At 38.4% G+C, this 4,361-nt stretch overlaps 1 protein-coding gene across 1 annotated transcript in view; it reads right to left on the bottom strand.

Annotated features, from left to right (window-relative positions):
• The window catches only part of LOC106517723 (uncharacterized), a 28,430-nt gene that overhangs the window by 20,372 nt on the left and 3,697 nt on the right, over nt 1-4,361 (bottom strand). The window contains exons 5-11 of the mRNA XM_014008713.1: nt 3,935-4,153; nt 3,735-3,822; nt 3,288-3,440; nt 2,832-2,929; nt 1,100-1,272; nt 903-1,019; nt 219-332 (exon numbers count right to left, since the gene is read on the bottom strand). Coding sequence (XP_013864167.1) covers nt 219-332; nt 903-1,019; nt 1,100-1,272; nt 2,832-2,929; nt 3,288-3,440; nt 3,735-3,822; nt 3,935-4,153 — 962 coding nt within the window. The remainder of the gene's footprint in view (nt 1-218; nt 333-902; nt 1,020-1,099; nt 1,273-2,831; nt 2,930-3,287; nt 3,441-3,734; nt 3,823-3,934; nt 4,154-4,361) is intronic.

The following is a 4,361-nucleotide window of genomic DNA, read 5'->3' as shown; positions in this document are numbered from 1 at the left end:
ATCAATACTTTTATTTTTAATATTTAAGTACAAAAAATATCAGATACTTTAAGACTTTTACTTAAGTAATATTCCTAAAGGAGACTTTTTAGTATTTTTTTGGTAAGATATTTGTACTTTTTCTCAAGTATCACTTTGTGGTACTTTATACAACACTGATTAAATGTTGAAGGGTCAACGATTAAAARTGTGGATGAATCTGGAGGTGATATTAGTACCTGGTTGATATGGCCCGCTGACTGACAGGGTCTCAGCTCCCTGCCAGCTAACGGAGCTAACAGACTGTCCCTCCTCCCAGGACTGAGTGGAGGTCTGCTCCGACTCCCCTCTGGCTGTGAAGAGACGGCGAGGAGGTGGAAGTTATGTAATGATTCAGCTGAACAAACGGCGACTGCTGCGAAAGCTTYATCATGCTTTAAGCACGGTTTTGACTTCAGCAAACCTTTGCTGAGTCCATTACAATAAGGTTAGTGCAAAGAAAAAGATGTTTTGTTTTCCAGAAGAAAAGCAGATGGCAAGAGCAAAAGTACAGGGTTCCTATATTTAAATATTTGTTTTAAAAACAGCTGCTGCAGCAAYGAAAAGTGAGCGAAGTCAAAGTCATAATTCATACAACTTTTAAAAATAAAAAACGAGGAACGACCTCAAGATGAAAAAAAGAGGACCTTTTTACATTCTGTTCCTTTTTTTCTTCCTTAAGTCATGAAAGAGAAAGTCCAGCTCAAACCAGGTCACTGCTGGTAACCACGATGGAAAGCCATACTTACAAACTAATTGTAAATAAATAGAAAAAGAGGAGCAAGTTAAAAAGAAGCAGTGAGGGTGATGGCACTTGGCGCACAGCCAGTGAGTTAGAAATCTGCCAAAACGCGCGGTGCGAGTCTCCACACACGTCCTGGTACCTGGGAATCCAGGAGAAGACTGAGATGTTTCAGGCACCATCAGTATTGACCAATCATCCGTTTCAGACCTGGTGGATGCTGAGAGCTGTTGCAGAAACTGGAGAGTTTCGTCTCCAGCTGCGYGAGCAAAACAAGTCAGAGAGCTGACAGGCTCATTTCAGGACAAACAGGATTTCTAACACGCCACAGGGACCTACCTCCGTCCAGGTTACGGGACAGCCTCTTGCTCGCGGAGCGAGTGAAGCGAGGAGCTGGGCGGTCGATCATGGAGCTCGCCTGTCGGGTCTGGGCCTGAGTTCGACCGCTGTAGCGAAACTTTGAGCCCAGAACGAGGAAGCGACGGGATGATGGAGGCTCCACTGACTGAACCCTAAACAGGAGATAGATATATTTTACTTTTACAAACTTAACATCGATTCAATTTAACAATTTAATTGCACTGTAGGCAGGGATTTAGCATCCGAATGATAAATTGTAATTTTTATGCAACAAGAGCAACGTCTTTGAACTTCATCACAATGAATAGACAAAAACTCAAAGGTTTAACATTAGGGTTCATGTACATTTTGTTCATTTGATTTTAAATTTAAAAATGGATATTGAAAAACAAAACCCAGCTAGTTATTCTGAAGAAATTTATTGGGGTTTGCTTATATACTGATTTTAATTACACATGGGATATTCTTTTTATTTTTTTTATGACCGGTTTCACCTGCTCCCCCATGTTTGTCTTGTATGTCTTCTTGAATGGTTGTTTCTTAACTGCCCCCTCCCCACTTCCCTGAACGTACAGCACCTTGTGAATTTATTTCTGTGAAAGGCGCTATTTAAATAAAACTTTACTTTACTTTACTATTAGGGGAACAGTAATATCTTTTATGTGATATTTTGCTTAAATTGTTGATTTTATGTAGATCCATGCCTGATCACAGATTCAACACATAACTGAACCGTTGGTCTTCATTAGGACAGAGAATATTGTGTGAGGATATGACTCCAGCAGTGTTAGGGGGCCATCCTGATGATGCAATAAAATAGGCGGAGTCATGTCCTGAAGTTTTTGTTATATTGAAATGACTTCCGGAAAACGAGGCCYGAACGCAGACTGAGAATAAACTGCCTTCAKCCAGAGCGCTCTGTGTGGTGTTGTATGAACTYGTTTAMATTCAATATCCAYGTATTGGTAMATTTTCTGTTTGGCTCAAGCACATAAAATGGTAAACGAACATGTTTAACAATTACCTTTCAGTTCTAYTTCCATTTTATACTCCAAAAACTGAAACATGGTTCGTCTTTTTATTTTTACCCAACAGGAAGTTTACCACTGTCATCAAGGCAACTGTGGAACCGGCTGCAGCCTAAAGTTCCTCACCAAGAACCTGATRATGACTTCATAAAGAAAGGCTTAATGTGCTAAAAGCACCAGAAGCTCCAGGAAACAGTTTAGATCATGAGCGACATACAAACTATCAACTTGTTAAAAAAATGTAAAACGGATTAGACGGCATTTATCTACTGCGGCTGCCTGGTTGGCTAGTTAAAAAGTAAAATGTGTTTATTCATCCCATTGTCAGACCATTTCATTTGAAGCAAGCTTGATATAAAAAAAAGAAAATAGCTTGCCTGGATTTACAAAATAGTCTGGGTTGTCTTGATGACAGTGTTAAATTTTTAGTTTGAGAAAAAATAAAAAGATGAACCATTTTTCAGTTTTTGGAATATAGTGTAATATTTGATATGTTTAAAAAGAAAAAAAATGGAATGACCAAAAGGTCCACAGGCCCATTAGAACTCTTTTTTTTCCCTGCTGAGCCACACAAAAGCTTAATCTGCAGCAAGCAATTAGCCAATTATCTAGACTCTCAGATAAAACCTTTAAAGGACCTGTTGTTGCCGGGCAGATAATGGTCGGTCAGAATTAGTGTTTACCTGAAGAAAGTATGATGTTCGACACAAACTTTCCACAGCTTCTTTGAGGCTTTGTAGTTGGGAAGTTTGAAGCCAATGGTGCTCTCATATTGCTCCTGCTGCAAGTGGAAAAAAACAAGTTTATCTGCAGCACAACACAGATACAATAAAAATCCCATTAATTCTTTTAATAAACAGAAAATATTGTGGCTGCTATAAAAAATGCTAAATTTTACTTTGTATTTTTATGCTTCATTGATATGAACTTTAATCATCTCATTTATATTTATATTTGTACACCCGGAAATAATTAAATGTAATAAAGTCTTTGAACAAATACAACTCTTATTTTGTAGGTTTTTCATAAAAATTACATCGTATCAATTCAAGATGACATCAGTTATTTTTTATTGAACTAGATACAGTTTCTGAACAGGCAGAAACATTAAAAATCTAAATGAATGATTGGGTTTTTACCTCCGACGGCCTGATTTTGATGAAAAAGCTGCTCCGTTTGTAAGAGATTTTGAGCACTTTGGGCCAAGGGAAACGATTGATCCTCAGCTTGTCCTTGTAAACCATCAGACCGCTCGAGCAGACCCCCAACGTGATGTCGACGCCGTCAAGATCCTGCAGGCGAAACAAAAACAGAAAAGAACATTTTACACCTAACACTTACAGAAAAGAGTCACTAGGAGGCAGACTTCCTCACACAAACAGCCCGGTGGTTTGAGGTCATGAGGTTTGAAACATTATTAATCCCTTGTTGTTGGTTTTTTTTATATGAAAAGGGGATGACATCAATTTTGTAATTAAATCTGGATGCGGCTGATGCAGTACAAGCACGCTATTGAAAACTGCTATGGAAGATTTAAAAAATGAAATGAGACTATTTAACTGATAGGTTGAATTAAAATGACTCACTTTGGCTTGATGCAGGTCAACACCGTACATTGCAAGTTTTTTAGCATTTTCTAGAAACAGCATGTCTGCTTGGGCTGGACTCATTGACCTGACAGAGATGAGGAAAATTAAAATCAGCATCAGACTTGACTAAGAATAAAAAAATATACTTAATATACCTAAATAACCTAATTAAAATGAACAGTTTTTTTTTTTTTCACCTGTAAGTGCGGTGCAGCTCCATCACTTTTTCTTCCAGCTCTTTGCTCTGTCCGGGGGCCAGGCTCAGATCTTTAACATAGTCTGTCCCGTGAACCTCTGGGTCATATTCTCCMAGCTCTGACTGGACTGCGTAGGAACCCAGCAGGGACAAAGTGACAAAGGAGCAAGGAAGAACCCCCCGCATGATGTCCTTCCTGAGCTGGAGACACATGAAGTACCTGAAACATATGGAAAACAAACAAAAAAGCAAAGATATGAAGATGTCAAACGTTGATCCCTGTATTTACAATAAATAATTAGGAATAAAATTAGACAACACGGACCAAAGAAGAAAAACTACTATGGGATAAATCTTGTGCCAGCAGGAATTGAATTTAAATTGCTCAGATTGAATTTGAATGTGCATAATTTGAAATTGAATGCATT

Source organism: Austrofundulus limnaeus, unplaced genomic scaffold (assembly GCF_001266775.1).
Source record: "Austrofundulus limnaeus strain Quisiro unplaced genomic scaffold, Austrofundulus_limnaeus-1.0 Scaffold52, whole genome shotgun sequence".
NCBI classification, from domain to species: domain Eukaryota; kingdom Metazoa; phylum Chordata; class Actinopteri; order Cyprinodontiformes; family Rivulidae; genus Austrofundulus; species Austrofundulus limnaeus.
The sequence above is the reverse complement of the archived record's forward strand: the minus strand, read 5'-3'. Positions and strand labels throughout refer to the sequence as shown.